This window comes from Gracilinanus agilis, chromosome 1 (assembly GCF_016433145.1).
Source record: "Gracilinanus agilis isolate LMUSP501 chromosome 1, AgileGrace, whole genome shotgun sequence".
NCBI lineage: Eukaryota > Metazoa > Chordata > Mammalia > Didelphimorphia > Didelphidae > Gracilinanus > Gracilinanus agilis.
The window spans coordinates 557,183,894-557,206,197 of record NC_058130.1 but is presented as its reverse complement, the minus strand read 5'-3'; the positions used below and the strand labels follow the sequence as shown (position 1 = coordinate 557,206,197).

At 35.5% G+C, this 22,304-nt stretch overlaps 1 protein-coding gene across 2 annotated transcripts in view; it reads left to right on the top strand.

Annotated features, from left to right (window-relative positions):
* Positions 1-21,912, top strand: part of PIEZO2 (piezo type mechanosensitive ion channel component 2) — a 564,998-nt gene extending 543,086 nt beyond the window's left edge. For both annotated transcript variants that reach the window (XM_044666889.1, XM_044666881.1), the window contains 8 exons: positions 845-992; positions 8,576-8,764; positions 9,496-9,588; positions 10,526-10,698; positions 12,337-12,459; positions 13,911-13,990; positions 18,823-19,000; positions 20,064-21,912. In XM_044666889.1, the coding sequence (XP_044522824.1) occupies positions 845-992; positions 8,576-8,764; positions 9,496-9,588; positions 10,526-10,698; positions 12,337-12,459; positions 13,911-13,990; positions 18,823-19,000; positions 20,064-20,316 (1,237 nt within the window). In that variant the 3' untranslated portion in view covers positions 20,317-21,912. The remainder of the gene's footprint in view (positions 1-844; positions 993-8,575; positions 8,765-9,495; positions 9,589-10,525; positions 10,699-12,336; positions 12,460-13,910; positions 13,991-18,822; positions 19,001-20,063) is intronic.
* The last annotated feature ends 392 nt before the right edge of the window (positions 21,913-22,304 follow it).

The following is a 22,304-nucleotide window of genomic DNA, read 5'->3' as shown; positions in this document are numbered from 1 at the left end:
TGTATCTGTGTGTGTATATATATATGCTTATTATATTATATATAAAACACTTTTAAAAAATATATTATATGTATTATATGATTATATATTATTACGTATAATAAATATGATACTGAGCATTATGTTATATGTATAATATGGTTATATCTAAGCATTATATTATATGTACATAATGCTTAGTATTATACATTTTTCTAACATAGTACTCTACTACAGTGCTCTGGTGATCAATATGCTGTGAAATTGCCTCTGTTGAATAGCTAGTGTCTCTCACTACAATCCCCAATCTGATTCAGGAAGAGCTGAATCCCTTAATCTACACTGAAGCACACTTAGGAGATTCTCTTCTATCATCAACAGATGCTTGAATTGGCTCTATTCAACTTCTGATGATGCTTCCTGAATACTGAGCAACTTACTTTGTTTAAAATCATTTACTCACAGTTTTATTGACTAATCTGCATTTCAATTCATCCTGTAGTAAACTCACCAAAACTCTGACTAGCATAAGTTCATCCATAAACAAGCAAATTGAAAATCAAATTCTTAGTTAAAGGGGGAATCTTTGGTTGTGAAAATGACATGCAAAAGATCTACTAAGGTTCCTTCAGACTCCAAATATCTGTGAGTCTGAAAAAAAAATCTTTTACCAAACTTAAATAAAATCTTAGAAACAAAAGAATGATCATTTCCTAAACTTTATGACCTGACCTTATTTGCTTTGGTTTACATTATACTGGCATGAAGTTTGAAATTCCAAGGAACTGCATAAGCTCCTGAATTAAGATAAATCATATAGGAGATTTTTCATCTTGATCTCTAACAAAATATGACTCCTTGTCAGGTTCCGCTTGGTTCCATTTTTGACTGAATTGAGAGCCGTGATGGACTGGGTGTGGACAGACACCACTCTGAGCCTTTCCAGCTGGATTTGTGTAGAAGATATTTATGCTCATATATTCATTCTGAAGTGTTGGCGGGAATCTGAAAAAGTAAGAAAACTGTAAGAATAGCATGACCTCAAACTTTTTAAACACAAACTGACCATTTATTATGATAAATATGGAATACTGTCAATTTCTTGGCTAACTGAAGTCACGGCAAGAAGAGATAGATAATATTAAAGCTTGTTAATGTCCTTTTGATGTCATTTAAGGATCTCCAATTCATATGAATTGGCAATTCTGGACTGAATCCATATAACCTTTGTCAAAAATAGCCTCCAGATGTTTGATTGCTTTGCCAATTCTGTGCTGAGTTTTTTAAAGGATGTGATAGATTCTTATAGGAGGGGGAAATGGTGTAACAGTCTCCTAAATGATACATTTGGGAAAGGGAGGGAATAAGGGCAGGAAAATTAGAATTTGTGTCCTTAATTCATGAACCTCTTTTAATAATCCATACTTTGATGTGGAACAAGTTTTTAACCTCCTGGTTAGGTCGTAATAACTATACAGACTGATATGATCATCACAACTACATATATATATCTCAATATGGTCTACATGTGCAGTTGTTTATATTTTTTGATAGTGTGATTGCTCGGTGATCTCAGTGAAGTAGATAATCACTCCAAATTGCTCCATCCACACCTTTAGTCCTGTGTGACCTTTGTCCATGCCCTACCATATTAATCCTCCACAATAAGTCCAGCCAATGTGCTAGTTATCTTTTAGATTACAGACCAAAAATTAATAAGAGGCTTTTGTTAAATATCTAATATTCAGTCTGATCTTATTTTTATTTTTACAAAGAAATGTACGGAAATGGAGGTTGACTGGTAACTGCAATAATTACACCAAGCAAACATATAAGATGTACAATGTCTCTGGTTCTCATCCTGGTCAGAAAAAGATGAACAGAACCACTCTCCCAACACTAACCCTTATTACTATTAGTTTTATACTCTGAGGGTATGAGTTGTTTCTGTTTTGGCTTTGTGTCCCCAGAACCTGGCACAGCAGCTGATATGTAGTGTCACTTAAATGCTTATTGATTAGTTGATGGATTCCACAGTTATCGCAATAGTAGAAATAATTGATTTTCAGTTTTATGATTTGGGATGTTGGGTTCTTCAAGTATTGTAATTGGTTAAATGAAGTAAGTAGCATAGGATCAGAATGCCCTTTTCTCCTTTTGCTTGTCAGACATCTATAACAAAGAGACATAAATGTCTTTTAACAATGATCCCAGATATGGAGCTATTAGGCTCAGATATACACAACCAAAATCAACAAATTCTAATTTCTAGGGAAGTAGTATACAGAGAATTTGTTTGGGACAGAAAGTAGCTTTGGTGATAGATTGTGGAGCTCTCCCTGAATCCCCACATACATACACCTTACTTAAGTAAGATTATATCTGTGAATTAGCGCCATTCAAAGTTAGTTACCTATTTAAACTCAGGGTTATTTCTTTCTTTGAGTTTATAGAATTTTTTCTTCTAATGGAGAGAAAAATTGGGCAAATCCTCCCACTATTTTCATTTCTATATTTGCCAGCAAATGAGTATGGTAAATATGGTAAATAGAAAAGGAAAAAGGAAAAATTCCACATATGAAACTTATATATTCAAATTAAACATAATGAAGGCATTGCACATAGTCTACCTTAGGCAGGAGATGGGAGGTATTGAAAATTCCCAAATCTGAATCCAGTTGCAGTTGAGGAGGGAGAAGATAAAGATAAACTAGTAACAAAGATGTCATCCTAGCTTTTCTCTTTGCGTACTGGAAAGGACCCGTGTATTAAGCATGCTCACTTACTTTCTAGGAATCTGAGGACAGTAATCATTAAACTAGCAAGGTGCTAAATAGCATAGTTTGGACTTAAATTTACATAACCATGAATTTTCATTTGTGGAGGCAAGTCTTCTTTAACTGACTTTATAGGTGGCAAAGCAAAAAATAAATAAAAATTAAAAACTCCCAAAGCACTTAGGTATACAGAATAATAAAAAATTAATAAAGCTATAATATTTCCAAGGAATTATTTCTATCCCTAACTTTCCTGGCCAATACTTGGAAAATAGCCTTCATCTGTTTTCATAAGTATAAGGACAGAGAATTTTCCATATTGCTGTTTTCAGTTATCCTTTGGGATTCTACTTGTGAATGTTATGGAGACTATGAACCTAAATACTCATGGTTGGTGATATATTAGGGAAATGGTGTCTCTTATTTATTTATTCATTCATTTATAAAACCTATAGTTTGTCTTGGTATTAATACTTTATATTGGTTCCAAGGCAAAGGGCTAGGTAATGGGAGTTAAGTGACTTGTCCAAGATCACACAGCTGGGAAGTATCTGAGGCTGGAGTTGAACCCAGGACTGGTCCCATCTTTAGGACTGGCTCTCAATCCATGAGCCATCTAGCTGTCCCCAGTCCTCATTTATTTATAGAGAGGTATATGAATGTGTGTATCTATCTACATTCTCTAGCAAACAGGATCAATTCTTTTGTTTTCCAAAGAAAGGCTGATACTTAGAAGTAAAAAAAAATCCTTATGCACATCTTGAAAAATCTTATTGCACTGAGAATATGAATTAAATTGTGGTAAAGTTTAGCTGACCCTACAACAACATATATTCTGCCTAAAATACCTGATTCCATATGAGATTTGCTCTCCAATATATCTCTCCTTTAGCCCCATGTTTATACATTTCTCTCTAGAGGACTGTCTTCTCTCTAGAGGCTGAAGCTTTCTTTGAAGCTTCCCCATTATCTTCTACTTCACTAGAACTGTCCAAAAGTATAATGGGGGCCTCCTGAGGTAGTGAGTTCTCCATCACTAGAGGTCTTGGAGTGGAGGCAGAGATTATTATTAGAGATATTGTACAAAGATTCCTTGCTCAGGTCACAGGATGAGCTAGATGACCAGGAGTTGTGGTTATAAATTCCTGTGTAAGTAAAGCAACTTACTGACAATTTCTCATCAAAAATGAAATTCATGCCTATTCGCCACATGTGTTAGAGACATTATGGAACTGTGTCAATATAAGACTCCTCTGGGGTGCAGTGGATGGAGCACAGAGCCTGGAAGCAGGAAGTCCTGAGTTCAAATACAACCTTAGATACTTACTTACATGTCGCTCAATGTCTATTTGATACAGTTTCTTCATCTGTAAAATGAGGATAATAATCTCCCAGTATGTTATGAGGATCAAATGATATAATATTTGTAAAGTACTTAGCATAATGTCTGGTACCTAGTAAGTACTATAGAACTGTTAATTATTATATGATATATTATTTTATATCATTCATAATATTATTATATTATTATTATTCACTGGGGTATCTGCTTGTGGAGCCTGAAAGCAGCAATAGTCTCACCTGTTTAAATAATGATGATTCGGATCTATTTTTCTGAAACTTCACTTGCCTTTTGATCCATCCCTCCCTGTTTGTATCTGAGGCTGCAAACAAGCCATTGATCATCTCATATTTCCCTTTGATTCTTTAAAAATCACTATGACAGAAGTTAGGTTAATTGCTTTTCTCACATTCCTTCCTTCTCATGTATCAAGATGTATCAGAACTAGGCTCTATACTGCCCTCCCTCAAAGAAAAAAAAATAACAAATGTAAAGTATTTTATAGGACTAAAAGACTATATTCTCATAATATGTTATTTTATCACATGGAGTTATGACCATAATTTTATTTTTCGTAGTAAGAAATTGGTCGGCTATCTAAAAATTTGGAATTGCATACTTCATAGAAGTAATGAAGAGGCCTCCAAGACAATCAAATGCAATTTGAATCCAAAATGTGAATTCTATTTGTAGTACTACTACTATTGCATTGAATCAGAGAAACGCAAGGTGGAAGATAGCATCTAATCCCATGCCCCCATTTTTTAAATAGGAAAACTAAGACTCGGTGACATTTAATAACTTTGCCAAAGTCATATAGGGTAGCACAATTAAGACACATACTGAGATGCTTTGACACCAGATCAAAGGTTCTTCAATTTTGAACTCTAGTCCAAGTGTATTTGATCATTCTTTCCTTTTAAATGGCTCATGTTAGAGCTTCCTTGACAAATATATTTACATAATATTTAATTAGTACATTCTATTAATTTAATATTTCTTAATTATTTCAAAAATATTTCTTACATATAACATTTGTATACTTATATATTTAATATTTTATTGTATTTTCTATGTTTCACTTTAAGGTTTTAATTAATAATTTATTTTGTTTTGTTTTATTTTTTGTTAATTTCTTTTAAACTTAATTTTTAAATTTAATTTGATATTATAGGTATGTAATATATTCTTATATTCAGACAACTAGATGGTGCAGGGGATAAAGAGGCAGGAAGACTTGAATTCAAATTTGGCCTCAGACAGATGCTATCTATGTGATCCTGGGCAAGTCACTTAACTTTGCTTCAGATTTCCACCTCTGTAAAATGAGCTGAAAAAAGGAATGGAAAACCATTCCAGTAGCTTTGCCAAGAAAACCCCAAATGGGGCCACTAAAAATCATTCACAACTGAAATGACTGAGCAAAAATTATTATATTTGTACATACACATACATTTATATTTACATTTACACAGGAATGCACAAACTTTTTCCAGTCACATAAAGTCAGGAAAATTAGAAGCTCAAATGAGATGAAAGAAAACATAAATCCAGTAAGTTGTGATTGGTCAACTGACTAACCTCAGAATTCTAAACCCTTTTCCAACTGTCAGAAACTCTCAAGTAAGTCTTTGCAGGGCTGATATGCACCCTATTTGCACTACATCAGTGGAAATTTTTATACCCTTAACATAAATTAGATTTAATCCAAACTGGGGAACAATCACAGAGAACTATTAACAATATTAATTTTAAAACTTCCAAGAAGCAAGATGAAATTTAAAATCTTAATCTACTCCTTTCTGCCATCCCCCACATAGCCAGTCTTTCAGTTCAGTATTTACTAAGCATAGTAGCATAACTTTTAAAGGAAGCAGACTTTAGAAATCCATTTTCAAAATCCCTAAGGGAGGAAGAAATCTCACCACTATCCAATTCCTGGCTAACAAGCCAGAGAAAATGTTCTCCACTTCCATTTCCCAGAGTAAATATTCCCAACTTGTAGCCATCAGCAAAGAAAATCTGTCTTGAGACACCAAAGCTAGCTAGCTGTTCCAAATGACATAATGGAGTACTCTCAATGTCTAGCATCATCCCAGCCAGCCAGACTTCCAGGGCACACTGGCACCTTGCATACTTCCAGTTCCAATAGATGCCCAAGAGTCAGAGAACCCATGGGGAAAGGGATAGCGAAAAAAAAAAAATCTGACCTTTTAAAAATCATGACCAGAATTCAAGACTTGTCATAGCTTTGACAGTTCAATTCTGTGTCAGTTCGGTTAGCTTCCATCTTCTTTAGACATTAACAGAAAATAAACTAGAGGACTTTCAGTTTGCAAAAGACTTCCACACTAGGTGTTACACCTATTTTAAACTGCTCTCTTCCCAATCTGTATTCTAGCAAAACTAAACAACTAGCTATAATTTAATTCATTCATTAAAGAAACATCATAAAGTACCCCCTAGAATCAAGTAGCCACTTTATTGGGCATTGAGGATACAAAGCTTTATATACCAACGCAGACTTTATTCTTAATGAATTTACATTATTATTGGAGAAAAAAGGCATATCTATCTCTATCTATCTTTCTACACAAAATAACTATGATATACAAACTTTTAAATGAGAATGACAGAGCTCCACATGAGGTGTTTAAGGAAAGAGAAATCACTTTCAGATCTTGGTATGAAAGAAAGCTTCATGAAGCTGTGTTGAATCTCTAAGGAAGGTATGAAAAACAGTCAGGGATGTAGGGGGCCAAGGAGAATCTATTCTAGCTATGGGAAAGACTAGGAATAGGAGCAAAGAGCTGGGAGGGGAAAGAGTGAGGGATAAAGCATAGTCCATTTTGGGTTTAACATGAAGTGCACAGGGGTAAGTAGCTACTGAGAAGTAAGTATGGACTGATGGATTGAGCGTGTACATAAAGGTTTTATATGGGACATCTAATTGTATATCACTAGGCTATTAGGAAAATGCTTCAAAAACCTTAACACACTCAAGAAATATCAACTGTTATCTTTTTGCTGCGTTTCAGCAGTTGGGTGACAGTGACCCCTCATCTATCAGGGGAGTTACGTTCCAGAGACTCCTGCGATAGGTGAAAATTCCCAAAGTAGCAGCATTATATTTATTTTATTATTTATATATATTTTAAGGTTTTATAAATCCTTCCCATTCTCCTACAAACCTTTTCCACACTCTTATTTGCCTTTCCCACACACTTATAAACACTGAGCCAATCAATGCCCAGGATACAGAACACAGTGCTGTGATTAGTTGTCTTTCATTCCATCAGCAAATAATGTGCTATGTACAATCACACACTGGCAAACTTGCTCAAGCTGTAGTGGTAAACTGCATTTCTACTGTGTATAGTACAGTATTCATCTGCAAAATCCTGCGATATAGCAAAAACTCCACCATACAGATATATATATTTTTTAAACCCACAATACAGTGAAGCCACTATAAGTGAATCATGATACAACGAGGGACCACTGTATAGTATTAGAGTCAGGAAGAACTGAATTCGAATCTTTCTTAAGGTAGCTATTAGCTGTGTGACACTAGGCAAAACAGAGACTTCTCTTAGTTTGTTTTCCATCTGTAAAAAAAAGGGGGGGTACCTAACAGGGTTTCCATGAAGATGAGGAAATGATATAACATTGGTAAAGGACCTGGGAAACATTAAACATTACATAAATGCCACTACTACTTTATCTGACTTTTTGTCACCCCATGGGCCATATTGTCCATGGGGTTTTCTTGGCAAAGATACTAGAGTGGTTTGCCATTTCCTTCTCCAGCCCATTTTGCAAATGATTATAAGTGTCTTGCTCAAGATCAGACAGGTAGTAAGTGTCTCAGGACAGATTTGAACTCAGGACTTTCTGAGTCAAGGTCCAGAATTTTTTTGCATCGAGCTTGATGAGGCTCAAATGGTTGAGCAGTCTTTTCTCCTAATGATTGTTTACCTAATTTATTGTCCAGTCACAGTAAAGTATAGGCCTCAGGAGTCTACTGATTCCCCATACTCTTGGGCTTTGTGAATAGATAGCAAAATTTAATAAAATGCTATATTTCCATTCTAGTTAAACAGCATGGGCATCTTGCATTTGCATCTTTTCCCATGAATGGAATTCGAATTGATGCTTTCAAACCCATAATTAAAAAGTTAAAAAGTATGTTTCAGTGAAGGTAGGGTTAAGAGAAGAAATGTCCTTATTTCTAGATATATGTCTACCTGAGATAGAGTCATCTCTCTGCAGAGGTTTGATGTACCAGAAAATTTTGCCCATTCTACTTCTCTAACATTATTGAAAACGAAAATCCTGTAAAACAGTCTTGGTCATAAGCATTAGAAGTTGGGGGTCTGGAGTGATCGTTCAAATGGTAGTGCTGCTTCTGACATAATTCTATTGTACTTTTCACAAGTGGTGGAACACTGACCTTCTTGTTCTGATTCTCTTATAGAGATATCCCCAGCCCAGAGGACAGAAGAAAAAGAAAGTTGTGAAGTATGGCATGGGAGGCATGATCATTGTCCTATTGATTTGTATTGTCTGGTTCCCCCTCCTTTTTATGTCCCTAATCAAATCTGTTGCTGGGGTCATCAACCAGCCCCTGGATGTCTCTGTCAAGATAACCCTGGGAGGGTATCAGGTAACTATCCAATTCAAGACCAATAACAACTTTCTCTTGAATTTCCTTTTCATATTATTCCTCTGAATTTTACACTTGGATGATGAATCCAATTTAGTCTCCCCCCAGGAACTAATCCAAGGCTATTGAGGTGCTTCTTTCATACTTCTATTATTTTATTTAACTTTGCTTTGTCAATAAAACTATATCCCGGTGAGTGTGAACATTACTTGACTCTGTATATTTCCACTTGGAAATATGCAAGGCAAATTTAAACACATGCAGCATCTTCTGAGAATTCACTGCTCATGCCTATAGGGACAAAGTTGTACTTGATGCAAAAGTGAGGACTGAGAAGAGTTAGAAAAAACTCAGACTCTGTCCTGGGATGAGAGAAGAAAAGGACACTGTGCAAAGTGCTTTATAATTATTTTCTCATTTGATACTAAAGCAATCCTGTCAGTTAGGTGATGTTGTTTCCATTTTACACATGAGGAAACCAAGGCATACAAGTTAAGTAGCTTGCCTATAGTCACACAGTTAGTAAATGGCCAAGGCCATTTTTGAACTCAGGGCTTGCTGATTTCAGGAAGCCATGAGATCCAAAAGTGTATAAGAAGTCCTTCCAGAAATACCTTGTTTATCAGAGTGGACAATCTCAAAGAAGTTAGGACATTTTTTTGCTTTTATTTTTACATTATCAAAATGAAGAGTAGAAGCTAATGATCTTATGCTTTTTTTTTGTCTTCTAGCCTATTTTCACTATGAGTGCTCAACAGAGCCAGCTGAAACTTATGGAGCCACATATGTTTAAAGCATTTCTAAAGAATTATTCAACAAATACTGTAAGCAATTGCATATATCAATTTCCTTTTAAAAATCCAACATCTAAGTGACTTCAAAGGGAGCTAATGATATTTGTTGATGTTGTCAAAGACTCAAGGTGGGAATGCTAAGGGAAGAGAGGATAAATTAAATATACGTCCTTGATAATGGGCAGTCTTAATGGGCACCATTTTCTGAGCAAGCCTCATGGTCAAGATGATGAAGGCTAGGATTGATATTTTAGTGAGCATAAGAACTGATTACACAGAAGACATCCATAGTGTCTGTTACAAAGGACTCCATGGAAATTAATCACTTCTCCAATGAATTCACCTAAGCCCCAGTTTTCCAATTGTGGAATTTAAGGCAGGCCTCATTAGTCTTTAATCAGAAAATGAAAAGATGGCTCTTACTTTTACAAACTTTTCCTATGTCTGCAATGATGCAGATGCTACAATTGCGACAGATCACTGTTCTAATTGAACACAAAGTCTCCTCCCCACTTCGGGGATGTTTTTGAGTCCTTGGGGGTCTAGGTATTAATTAAACTGAGCATTTTAATTAATGCTATTTCCCACAGAGTAGAAAATTATAGCCAATTTTGTGCTCTGGGGACTAACACTGTCTTAAGATGAAATTCTCCCTACCTCAACCTTGTCCAAGACAACCAGAATAAGGTGAAGGCAGGATTTAGGGGATATTGATTCCTAAGAAACTTAAATAGAAAAAAAATAAAAGCTACCAGGTGCTTACCTTATCACTGTAGAGATGTGGAATGTAATGGGAGTAGGAGCCCAGAAATAAACAATGACTGCCATATTGGTGACTATGGAATCAATCATACTGCTATACTACATACCTTCTTAAGAAGTTGTCAGAATTATATACAAAAACATTCAGAGGATTGTTTTCTGTACACTTTGGGAAGCTAAATGTTCTATCTAATTATTCTTACAGAATGCTATGCAATTTCTGGAAAATTATCAAAGAGAAGACATAACAATAGTAGAACTGGAAGGAAATTCTAATTCTTTGTGGACCATCAGCCCTCCCAGTAAGCTGAAAATGATAAACGAACTCAAGGATTTTACTAATAGCTTCTCTCTTGTGTTTTCATGGAGTATTCAGAGGTAGTTACTATATTTCCTTATCTAATTTCCCCTTTTTTCCTCCTGGGGAAAAGATGGAGGGTGGGGTGGGAGGAGGAGAATTTTGTTAACTTCTGGATTATAATCCACCATCTGTCTCAGCAACTCACTCATTTTAAAAATTGAAATCCCCATTTGACAAGAGAGATTCACTTAGGGCAGGGGTTCTTCTAAGGCTTGTGAAATTTGCTTTTATGATTTGATAACTACATTTAGATGGTCTTAATTTTTAATAATCCAACATATTTTATTTTCTTCTTAAAATCATTATTCTGAGGAAACTTGTATTGACTTCAATAACTGGTCAAGGGAATCTATGATAACAAAAAAAGGTTTAGAACACCTGATCTAGGGTTACACAATCACTGGTATCAAATTTCTTATCTAGGCTTTCTGATTGTTCTGCTTTCCATTAGGCACTTTTCCTTGAGTACTTAAAAAATGTCATTCTATAGGAATATTAAATATGAGTTTGTGAACATAAAGTTAGAGGGGGGAAAGTGAGAGATGACTTGCAAATGAATGAAAAATCTATTTTCCTTCCAAGTTTCAAGTTCAGTGCTTTAAATATCTTTGATCCACAAAAGGGACCCCATAGTTAAATAATACAGCTTTAGTTCATCCTTTAATTTTCCCTCTAATTGGAAGCCCTAGAAATTCTAGATGTATACAGCCCAAGGGAGATATAGGAGGGAGACAGACAGAAAACAATACTGCATGCATGCCTTTTCCATATATATTTCCCATTTTTTACATCAATAGCCTTTTGAATAGCTCAGGTTGAAGCCATAATAATTATGTATCATGAACATTGAAAAGGTGACAAAATATTCTATGAAATCGTGGTTCTTATTGCTTTAAGGCAGGTGATGAGACCAATTCTGCTGACTCCTTTATTTGCCCCATATGTAGAATTTATGTGGTTCTTCTGACACTTTGGCAACTAACCTTATTACTGTTCTAGAAAACATCCTCTGGCACATTTAATTCAGTTTAATTAAAGAGATACTAATTAAACACCTGCTGTAGGTAACACACTATCCTATGTTCTGAGGGAAATGCAAGATTCTATCCTTGCTTTAATGAAGCTTTAAGATACTAATGTAGCCCTCACATATTCTATCTCTTCTCCCTTATTGTAGGTTCATGTGCAGCCCACCTTTTCTTCTAATCAGTCATGTCCTTGAGGGTATCGATCCAAAGAAATAAACAACATTATTTTTATTCACTAATTTTAGAAATAGTCCCTCTAAATTTTTTGAATCAAAAAATAGTTTTTAAAAATCCTACATCTGACTGTCCTCATCTTGACTGAGCTCAAGGAAAATTTAATGGAGGAACATAAGTGTAACAAGGTCTTTCAGTTGCTCAATATTATTTTCCTCATCTGTGGAACAATTCTAAATGTGTTATGATCTACTTTGAAATTTCTTTCTGAGTACAGTGAAAGAGATAAAAGTTAAAAGAGAAAGGCATTGCTAGGCAAATTATGGTACAGCCCAATGCAAACTTGGTGAACAGAGTAGGATTGTTATGGATAAGTTTGTTTTGTTTTGTTTTAATTCTCTGCAGGACTAGTTAATATGACTACTGACTTTTTGTTTGGTTTTGTTTTCACAGAAATCTCAGTCTGGGTGCAAAAGCAGAAATAGCATCAGATAAGATTTCTTTTACTCTTGAAAATGATACCAGAATGTCTATTGCAAAGATGATGGCTGACTCAAATATTACAGAGACACCAGCGTAAGAATACTTTTCTTCAAAATGTATTTAAATATATATGTGTGTGTATGTATGTATGTATGTGTGTGTATGCACACACACACACACACACACACACACACACACACACACATATAATCTTTCCTGCAAATATATGGACTTTGAGTTGGGGCAATTAGTCATTCAGGAAACAAACTCTAAAAGGAGAACTGCTGAGAGGGAGAATGAAGTGTAATTCATTCACAACTTCTAACCAAAGCAGAACAGATTCCCATCTTGTTGTGCCTTTAGCATTAATAGTCATTTCTCTCCTGCTCTGAGAAAGTGGTTTTTCTCTGTATTATGAATGTTTTAGGAATAGGGGCCACAATGGCACATTCCTTAGAAATGCCTAGTAATTAAATGAAGGGCATCATTTGTAATTCACTTGATTCATTTATACAAAGCCTTTTAAGTTTAAATTAGAATAAAGCCTAATTCTGCCTGTGAGAGTGAAGCTCAGAACCAAAAGGACAGAAAGAGGTCATCTACATCAGAGGTGAGGAAACTCCACCAAGTGCTGCTCAACCTAGATTAAAATGTAATTGGAGGCACAGCTAGGTGGTTTAGTGGATTGAGAGCCAGGCCTAAAGACTAGAGGTTCTAAATTCAAATGTGACCTCAGACACTTCCTAGGTGGGTGACCCTGGGCAAGTCATTTAATCCCCATTGCCTAACCCTTGCCACTTTTCTGCATTGGAACCAATAAAAAATATTGATTCTAAGATGAAAATAAAGGCTTTTGAAAAAATATACAATTCAGAAATATTTAACAAGATAAATTAAAATGCAATAAAACATGAATAAGATTACATTTTAAGACTAAGTCAAGGGGGCAGCTGGGTGGCTCAGTGGATTGAGAGCCAGGCCTAGAGATGGGAGGTTCTAGGTTCAAATCTGACCTCAGACACTTCCTAGCTGGGTGACCCTGGGCAAGTCACTTAACCCCCATTGCCTGGCCATTACTTTTCTTCAGCCTTAGAACCAATACATAGTATTGATTCTAATATGGAAGGTAAGGGTTTTAAAAAAAAATGTCTAAGTCAATATATGGGCTTCAGAGATCCTTATGCACAGTTTTGTGGCCTATGTTTCTGTTTTATTTATACTGATACAGCTGAGACCCCTACTGTCATGTTAATCAGGACTACTGGTCACCTGTCCTACCTATGACCAAAAGATTAGTAGAGAATTTTATTTCTATTTGCATTTGAAATTTTAAAATGAGCTGATCCATATAGTTTATTTCATTTTCTCCCTAGAATTAATTGGCTAGCAATACCCAGCAGCTGATGAAGCTATTCAGTTCTATAGAAATGATTGGAATATAAACCTATGAATGATGATTTCTTCAGATGGCAGAGAGATATGGAACACTTTCATCTTCTGATTAACTTTCTTTGGGCTAAATATTACCTCCTTTTTTTGCATAGGACTATAAAAGGAATATATCCATATTACCTCAAAGCTCCCAGTGATGCCAATACAAAACCCATAAAGCAGCTTTTAAAAGGTAAAGATTATGAGATTTTCACAATATGTGCCTTCTTTCACAATATGATGAACATGGAAATATGTGTTGTATATAACACATGTACAAACTATATCATATTACCTGCAGTCCGGGGGAACAGGGAAAGGTAGGAGGGAGGGAGTAAACATAGATCAAAAAATTTCAGAAAACTGTTGTTGAAAACTGTACCTAATCTAGGGTCAAAAAATTTAAAAACTTTAAAAAATGGATTTTATAAGATTTTTACAAGTTGTGACATTAAGCTACCTTTTTTGCAACTTTAATACCTAAGTGTTTCTCGACTCTCTCTGACTCTATTCCCCAGTAATTTTCATTTAGCTTACAGAAGAGGCATATTATTTTAATGTTGGTCCTAAGAATGGAAAGGACGACTGCCCAACCTTTACCAATCAAAGGGATGAATCCACTTGCCTGTTGAAGACTGAGTCTCATTGCTTTTCTCCTCTTGGTTCTCTCAGGCCAGTGATTGACTTACTCAACTTAACTTAAATTAGCTTAAATTATTAATTAATATAATTAATATTATATAGCTTAAATTATTGATTTCATGAGCTCTTTGCCAATTTCCCTTGGTATTGACTAACACTTGGATTTAATTTGATATAATAACTACAGATCTTAGAGTACCCATATATCCCTTATAATAAAGCATAAAATTAACTGACTTCATCATAGGGATTTCTGATGATGGAGGGTCATGGTCCATTCTCTCCACTCCCAGAAAACAACCAACCTTATCCCATTCCCAGGAATTTTTTAAAAAAAGAATTGTTTCATTTACTTGAATCAAAGATAGAATATTTGACAATTGAATTGTATACTGCATTTATTTAGTATCATGGTTATTTTGCCATCAATATAACTGCCACCAAATCTGAATGTCTTTGTACCTGGTACTTTTCAAAGCAAGCCAAATTAATGTCTACAAAATGGCCAAACAACTCCTTATTCTACAAAGTTGTTAGTCCAAACATTTCCCATGTTTCTCGGTCCCTAGAACTGCCCCTACCAGTCTAGTTCTCAACAAGACACCTTCCCTCCTACTTTTAATAAAATTAAAACCTTTCCAAGTTCTCTTAACTGCATTCCTGCCTTAGAATGCTACTATAGTGACAACTTCAATATTTCTTCAACTATCTTCTCTGGGACAGGATATTTTTTTCTCTATTTCATTCCCCCTTCTCTTGATTCTATTCTCTCCCACTTCTTCTAGGACTATGTACCATCAATTCTCCTCTTGCTTTTTGCATCTTCAATTTCTACCTCTCTACTGGCTCCCATTCTTCAAACATGATTAGGTAGGTCTCAACTATCTGGAAGAAAAATCTTTTTCACTAGACTGTAAGTTCTTTGAGGGCAGGAGCTATTACATTTTTTTTTGCATATCCACCACCTAGAATAGTGTCTACTATATGACAGACACTCCTCAAATGCTTGTTGAATGAATAACTGGCTAATTTTCAACCATGGGTCCTTATTGAGCTTCTGTTTCAAGTCATTTTTCAGTCATGTCCAACTCTTCGTTACCCCATTTGGCAGAGATATGCCGTTTCCCTCTCTAGTTCATTTTAAAGAAGAGGAAACTAAGACAAATGGGGTTAAATGATTTGTCCAGAGTCACAGAGCTAGCAAATGTCTGAGGCCAGATTTGAAATCAAGGATATTAATCTTCCTGACTCCAAGCCCAGAACTCTATCTCTTGTACCACCTAGCTGCACTTATTAAATTACTAACCTATTTTTCACCTTCTTTTCATTATCTAGTTTCTCTTTAAGAAAAGAAAAAAAAAACCTTTTGATTCACTACTTTAATTCTTCTATCCCTTTCATTCTTTACTCCCTTGGAGTCTGGCTTCTGATCCCATATCTCTGCTGAAACTAATCTCTTAAAGGACTTCCCTCATTGTCAAATCCAATAGGGTTTTCCTTAATCCTCACTGTTCTTAATCTCTCTAACAATTGGCATTAATAATAATAATAATACCTTCTTGAAATTTGATCCTTTTGTTGATTTCCATTATTTTGATGATTCTGACTTTTCTCCTTCATCTTGGACAATTCATACTCTGTTGCACTGGTAGAACGCCCTCTTTCCCTTAAATATGCATATTCTTAAAATATCTATTCTTTCCCTTTTGATCCTCTATTTTCACCCTCCTTGGTGATCATGCCTATAGGTACAAGAGCATTAGACTACATATAACAAGGAAAATGAAAGGAGGGGGGGAAAGCATTTATGTAACACCTAGTATGTGCTAGGCACTGTGCTAAATGCTTTTATAAATATCTCCTTTGATGTGAGGTAGATGCTATTATTATCCCCATTTTATTGTTGAAGAAACTGAGGCAGAGAGATATTAAATGACTTGCCCAGGATCATACAGCTAGCAAGTACCTAAAGCTGGATTTAAACTAGGGTTTTTGTGGTGAGTCTAGTACTCTACCCACTTCACCACCAATTTCACCAGCAAAGTTTGGCTCGGAGTTTTAGCTCTATCATTTATGAGCTGAGTGACCCTAACAACTTCTTAGTGCCTCAGTTTTCTTATCTGTAAAAGTATAGGGCTAAACAATGTGATTTTAAAATTCAATTCCAACTCTAATAATATATGAAATGGGAGTCTATAAATCCCTATTTAGATTAACTTCAGGGGCAGATTTCTAAAACAGTCTCTCTCCTGCAAGTTTTCTTTGGATTTCCACTTCCACATTCTCAAGAATATAATGGACATTTCCACCTAAAATTTTAACTTCAACAGATGAGAAACCAAACTCCTCATTTTCCTAATAATGACAAATATCCATACATCTTACTAGTTTATCTTATTTCTTTATTTCTGTTGATAATAATATCATTCTCTCAGACATAAAAACTTAAAAACTCCGAGTTGTCTTTTATACTTCTCTTCCATTCTGTCAATCCTCGTCAAAGTCATCTTGCCTCATGCTTTTCTTTTGGACCTACCCTCCATCCTAAAACTAGGTTGAGTAGTCCTAAGGGCCCATTCATTTATTTTCTGTGTTCTTCCTTCCCAAAAGCTGTTCACCCAAGATTGGAAACATGAATATAAAAATGCAGTCCAATACAGTCTCTTCTTCACTCAATGGGGATCAAATGGGGTAATATTTATAAAACATATAACAGAGTTCTATTCACATAATATGTGCTTAATAAATGCATGTCCCCTCCCTTCCTTTCTCCTCTTAGACATAAAACTTTTCTGATATCCCACATTTTATCCTGAGTCTTTGAAGCCTCTCTCTTGTGGTGACTTTGATCTTTAATTCTGGTTATTGTCACAGAATCTCAGAATTAAAGGAGAATTCAGAAGCCAACTTAGTCCAACCTTTACTTGAATAACAATCCTCTCTAAAACATCCATATGTGGTCATCCAGTTTCTACCTAGATGGTTTTCATGAGAAAATCATGGGAAGAGCACTGCTTAGATTTCCCATTTATGTGAGGTTTAAAGAGTACTTTGGGGCCAAGTTCTTAGACCTATACATCAGAAACACGTGCCCTGGGGGCAGCTGGGTGGCTCAGTGGATTGAGAGTCAGGACTAGAGATGGGAGGTCTTAGGTTCAAATCTAGTCTCAGACACTTCCTAGTTCAGTGACCCTGGACAAATCACTTAACCCCCATTGCCTAGGCCTTATCACTCTTCTGCCTTGGAACCAATACATGGAAGGTAAGGGTTTTAAAAATAAAATATAGCAAAACTTTCCTCCCTCTAATGTCTCTATGTTAATGACACCAATCACACAGGTTCAAAACCACAACTTTAGCTTTTATCCTTCCCTTTTTCTCACTCACTGCATTTGCTAAGCCTTGTTGAATAGAGGCCTATAATTGATTACATATTACTTTTAATGCACTGTTGTTCTCACATCTCTCCTTTCATTTCCATTCCCACTGTAATCATTCTTGTTCTTGTCTTCATTACCTCTGACATTACCTACCCTCTATGCCTTTTCACATGTTGTCTTCTTTGTATGTAACGAACTAGTTGGTCACCCCAAAGCTCCATCTCCTTCCTGGAGACTGGAAGACCTGAGTTCAAATCTGACCTCAGGCATTTACTAGCTGTGTGTAGGTAAATGTGCTTAGGTAATGACTACTTAGGGACTCCTACTATCCCTGTGGAAAACTTAACTCTTCTTTCTGTCTGCCTACCTTTTATTCCCCTTTATCTGTCTTATCTTTATTTATTCCCCTCTTATCCCTCTTTGCTGCCTAATCTTCCCAATGTACTATTTTGTTCAAATCACTCTTCTTAGTGGATCCCTGTTATCTACTGAATAAAGTATAAATATATGATCCTGACATTCAAGACCCTCCACAGACCAACTCATATATTTTTCCAATTTTATCTCATATTGTCCCCTTTCTCTACATTTCAAGGATCCTGTTTCTCTCTATCACTCACTGTTAGCTGCCCCCTATGCCTCTTTCTTTTGGTCATCCCCAAACTCCATCTCCTTCCTTTAAGGACTAGTCCAGGTACTGCATCTCCTCCATGAAAACAACTCTTTCTCCCCTCACAGAAAGTAGTCTCTCCCTCTTAAAATTTTACTATAGCATTTGCCACTTATTTCTCTTTTGTATTTATCACTGTCACATTCATTGAAGTTACTTGTATTCCTTTCTCATTCCTAGAGAATAAGGTCTTTGTCACAGCTTTCTCTGTATCACCAATACCTGACATATAATAGATGCTAATTCAAGAATTTTTTGTATTAAACCAAAGAGGATTGAAATATGTCAAAATTATGAGATTCTTATATTAATTGTATTCTTCTTCCTTTCTAGATAATAATTTTAAAGATATCACAATCATTCTGTCCCGAGATAATAAGAGTGCAACTGAGAATGAGTGGTGGGTACTCAATCAGCTTGGAAACAAGTTACTTAACCATAAAGGTTTGGAATTGGTGGTTTTCAATGACAAAGTCAGCCCTCCCAGTCTCGGATTTCTTGCCGGCTATGGGTAAGGATAATTTCACCTCATGGAAATCTGAAAGTCTATCTTCATATTATTTTAATTTGGATGTGAGAAACATTTCATTTTTGTAATCATAGAACTAATAGGGACTTCAGGGTCCAAGAAGTTCAGCCTCCTCATTTTGCAGATTAAGAGTTTGAGGCATAGAAAGATATTACCGGTGAGCAAACACTAGTCAGTTATACAGCCGGGACTAGTTTCCAAGTGACTCTCTCCTAATCCAATAGTCTTTCTACTGAACTACACTGTATTTAAACATATAAAAATGTTTGTGCATTGTATACACTGAGCATCTTCTAGTGTATAAAGAGCCAAGCAATTATGATTAGTTTTGTCCCATAATTCATTACCTGGATATCATGTATACCTATGCCTCTATGATGACAACATATCTGGAATAATTTTTTAAAAAATCAAGTCCATAAACCAAATTCATTATCAACATATTATACTATAGATTATATTTGATAGTATATAACATTTTTGTATGATATGAGAAGTATGCACATACATACATACATACATACATACATACAAATATCCAAATGATTTAAGTCAGATTTCACCAGCTTCTCATTTAGGAATTGGAGGTGCCAACTTGACAGATTATTCAAGCAGTATATAGACATAGCCTCCCAAGCTTAATATTCTTCAGGTCTCCTCTAACCTTTAGCCAGACCAGATTTTGTGGTATAACTATGCGTGTTGACTTAAAAAGCTGACCACATTTTCTCTGGCCACAAACATCTATCACTACTGAGAATATGACTAGCTGCCTACACATATGGCTGAAGATTCTTAAATATTCATTTTTACCTTCTTAGTTGTCCATTTTCCATACTGTAAATATAAATAAGATCATGTTCTTTATAGATATAGTTAACCTGATACATGTTCCCTTCAAAGGCTGGAAGGTATGGTAGAGTAAGGAGAATTTTAATTTTTTAAAATGTTGCTTTTCCTTATTATTTTCATCATTTAACAAATTAATCATGTGTCCATCTCCCATTTCACTTGCTTTAAATAATTTCCCTTTTTCTTTTCACAGTATCATGGGACTGTATGCTTCTGTCGTCCTCGTGATTGGGAAATTTGTCCGTGAATTCTTCAGTGGAATCTCTCACTCCATAATGTTTGAAGAACTTCCAAATGTAGATAGAATTTTGAAATTGTGCACCGACATTTTCTTAGTGAGAGAGACAGGAGAACTGGAACTAGAGGAAGATTTATATGCCAAACTGATATTCCTATATCGCTCACCAGAGACAATGATAAAATGGACTAGAGAAAAAGACAACTGATGCTGTGAGAAACAAAATGCAAATAAAATTGACATTTAATTTTTTTAAAAGCACAAAATTCTCAGAAGAACCAAGTGTTTTCTAGTTGGGCATTGATGGCCTCTCCCAGATCTCTTGGAAGCCATGCCACCTTTCCAACTAAGGGGTGATAGTGAAGATTGGTTTTGATGTTTTTAAATTCCACTTCTCTCAAACCACAGGAACTTGCTTTACGATGTTGTCAGCAGTGTCTGGCATTCAGTGTGGCCAAGCAAAGAGCCATATTTATGAATTCAGAGAGGACCAAGAGGGAAAGGAACAAAAAGAAAAGATGCCCCATGGATGGTTTAACTGGGCTTATGAAGGTGACACAGTTTGAGGTGTACAAAATCCAGTTTTCTATCAATATCTGTGAAGAAGCCATGATGGAAAATCAGGAGACCTCCAGCACACAAGCAGTGGGGAATAACAACATGGGGCTCAGAGTCTCTTCACCCTATCTGTTTCTGGCAAAACAGAGCTATTGAGACCTCAAATAGACGACAAGCCTCATTCTAAGCAAAAAGATAATCTTAGTGATAATCTCTTACTGCCTTATTTTATTTGAAAAAATCATAGAAAGAAAATTTCCATTAAACATCAATGACTTCTCAGGAAAAAAATCAAAAACAGTGAAACTCATTTTGCTAAGGTCCCACTAAACACTAACACCAATGACGACGACTGTTCTATGAGGTTATTTGCTTCTCATAGTTACTGCTCCTCATTAGACATAGACATACAGTATAAAATAAGGCAACCTGATTATATAAGGAGCACTTTGACTTTATAAATCTTTAATAACTGAGGTTATAAGCATTCTCCTGCCTTTTCCCCATCCTTTACCATGCTTTTTTCCCCATTTTGATGATTTAAGGCAATGGTTTTTCCAATCTGTGACATTTTCCTTCCAGTTTTTCAGGTATTCCAAAGTGTTTACATATGCCAATTTACATTTTTACATCCAAGACGGGTTTTTTAAGTTCATAACTATGAAAGAAGTATGTATATGAGCTTGGGGAAAATAAAATGGCCTTTTCTTAAATTATTATTATTGGTGATACAACCTCTTCATTAAAGAACAATATAGCATGAAGTTATGATTGGAATGTAGTTTTCATTACATGTTAACTTATGGTTTCAAAGAAGAACCATTGAATAAACTGAGATATGTGAAAAGTTTATCCCAGGTAGTTTGGATTTGGGAATGACACAAAAATAAAGCCCATGTTGTACAGTCATTTTAAAGATACTCATTATTCTGCCATTTTGCATGGAATTTATGAAAAGGGTATGAGGGAAGTATTTATCCATAACATATAGCCAGGAATGAAGAAAACCCCAATGGAGATGAAGATTCATGTCTTTTCTTCTTTGATGCTGTGTATGAACAATGTAATAGGTTACTACCTAGACATTATCAAGGTCCTAAATTCTAAAGAGAAAAACTATTATAGTGAATATAGAGCTTTAACAGCAGAATTCAAATAATGTTCAGCGCTTCCAAATAAATATTACACATTTGTTATAATACTGTGAAAAGTATCACACGTTCGACCCTCCACGTGGCATCTTGAAATAAACTGCTTCAAACCACTGTAACAATAAAATTGAATCAGTGAATGGAACCCTCTGGAAGGCATTCTGATTTCCCAACAATGGGAAGAATCTTCAATGTGTATGTTTCTGATTGAGTCCTTTGCTGCGAAAAAAAAAAAAATCAACCTTGTGAATTTTCAGAGGATAGATTTCATCTAGGTTAAGGAAAAGTCAGAGCATCTGCACTAAATATAAGAATTGCATGAGTTTTGGCAGGTTGCAACTGCTTTATGGTTCTTTATGAGCCTCCTGGACCATGGACAGGGATGACTGCCAGGCCAATACTCCAGCCACTTCTGCTCTTTCACCTTTCTCCTGAATCATGTCTTACCTATCTAGAAAGATGATTTATTCAGCATCAGTGTCTATGC